General features: G+C 41.9%; 1 protein-coding gene across 1 annotated transcript; it reads right to left on the reverse strand.

Annotated features, from left to right (window-relative positions):
- Positions 1–753: 753 nt before the first annotated feature.
- LOC129975619 (uncharacterized) lies at positions 754–1566 on the reverse strand. The gene has a single exon (XM_056088701.1). The coding sequence runs from the start codon at positions 1564–1566 to the stop codon at positions 754–756; it is 813 nt and encodes a 270-aa protein (XP_055944676.1).
- Between the last annotated feature and the right edge of the window lie 530 nt (positions 1567–2096).

The following is a 2096-nucleotide window of genomic DNA, read 5'->3' on the forward strand; positions in this document are numbered from 1 at the left end:
CTCCATCAGCATACAAGACGACAACTGGGAAATGGTCACTATTGTATAAATCTTTCTCAACAGAAAAGTTCATCAATGGCACAGTTCACGAGAGCATATGGCTAGATCAAGACTATGGAATGTACGTGTGGGTCCATGGAAATAAGTATTCTCTTCACTATTGAGCAAGCAGAGACAGTTGTTAGAAATGAACTGCTCAATCTGCCGCCCACGAGAATTTGTGTTATCCGAACCCCACAACGTACAACGTTGAAATCTCCTAGTAGAATAAAAGGCGAAGGAAGCTGGTCCACTAAATTGTCAAGATCTTGTTGTCGTATGATATCATTAGGTGGTAAATATATAGAACAGACTGTGACCAAAGATCGTACATGTACCAGTACAGCCACAGCCTGAAGAGAAGTATGCAAATTTAGAGATGTGCTCGGATACAGATTGGATGTGAAGATATAGACACCTCCAGAACAGTTAGCTTCAGTGTCTGCATCTTTCCGTACACAATTGTAACCACGTAATTTAATGGCAATATTGGGTCTCAAGAAAGTTTCTTGGACACCAATACAAACAGGATGAAACTTGTTAATGATGGTCTTGATATCAAACAGTTTGGGCCGAATGCCGCGACAATTCCAGGAGACGAAGGTACCCATTAAGAGAGAGGTTTTGAAGGAGAAAGAAAATGCGCATTTGTTGGAGTTGCCAAATCTTCGCAACTCATCCCGAGATCATTTTCATTCTCAGAAGGATGCAGCTTTATATCGGGGCTATTGGGCATGCCACCAAAGATGGACGATAAGTCCTTATGGACAATACCCTGCGTCGCCAGCCCCAGAGCGACAGAATTTTTTGACTTCGCTCAAAAAATTCTGGTAATTGGTAATTTAGCTTCAATGGGAGATCTTTTTGAGAAAGACCTCGTTTCGCTAATCTTAATGTGAGCGACGATGTTTTTGATTTTCGTTTAGTCTTCTCTCTAGTTTCCTTGGGAGGATCAGGGTTACTGCTGATGGAGTTTTCAGTGTCTGAATGAGAGGTTTTAATATTATCTTTTGTTTTTGTAGATTGTTTAATGCAATTTGCACATGAACAATTAGCGCAAAACGTTTTTTTAACTACGGAAGCATAAGTAATACTAGGAGTAGGAGTCTGAGCTTGGACTCTACACCTGGTTTCAGGATAAGTTAGGTTTTCTTTAATTTTTATTGTTGCGATTTGTTTTTCCAGCTGCCAACGCGGGCAGGATCTAGAGTAAGACGCATGATTATCATCGCAGTTCACGCACTTTTCAGGTGCCACACACTGCTGGCTATCGTGGCCTTTTTCTGCGCAGCGCGCGCAAGTGTCGGTTCCACGGCATTGTAATCTTGAGTGGCCAAAGCGTTGACACTTGAAACATCTGAGGGGATTCGGGATGTAGGGTTTAACAGGCAACTTGATATAGCCGGCATAGACATGTTCAGGCAATTTAGGTGATTTGAATGTCAGAATGTGGTGCTTTGTTTCAATTATCTCACCATCCCTCTTGATGGTAATGCGTTTTACATTTATTACTCTCTGAGATTTCATCTCCTCTGTGATTAATTCGACAGGAAGATTGAAAATTTCAACACAGGTAATTACACCTTTGGATGTATTTAGTGAATGGTGTGGAGTGACACTAACTCGAATTGTTGCTAACGCTTTCAGCTTTTGTATATTCTGGGCTTGTTATCGAGTGTTGACTTCTACCAACAAGTCACCAGACCTCATCTTTTTTATTGAATTCACTTCACCAACAGTAGTTGTGATTGCCTTTTGGACTAAAAATGGAGACACTGTCTGAAAAGTTTCATTCTTATCTGATAATCGCTTTGCTACGAAATATCTATCAAAAAGATGTTCAAAATGAGAATTGATATGCACATTATGACGCCCACTGAAGGGACCACGTTTAGAGGAGCCCATACGATATTACAAAAGATTCGGGTCCGACGGCACCGCCCACCACGGAGCCCAACAAGGGAAGGCAGCCACCGGCTCTGGACATTTCCAACCTCGGTACTTACCCTAGTGATAATCTTTACCTATACGCTGGGAGCTACCCCGGGGACAGTGAC

This window comes from Argiope bruennichi, chromosome 1, assembly GCF_947563725.1.
Source record: "Argiope bruennichi chromosome 1, qqArgBrue1.1, whole genome shotgun sequence".
Taxonomy (NCBI): domain Eukaryota; kingdom Metazoa; phylum Arthropoda; class Arachnida; order Araneae; family Araneidae; genus Argiope; species Argiope bruennichi.

Coding starts and splice junctions, on each gene's coding strand:
- LOC129975619 (XM_056088701.1), bottom strand. CDS start 1,566: ATGAAATCTCAGAGAGTAATAAATGTAAAACGCATTACCATCAAGAGG.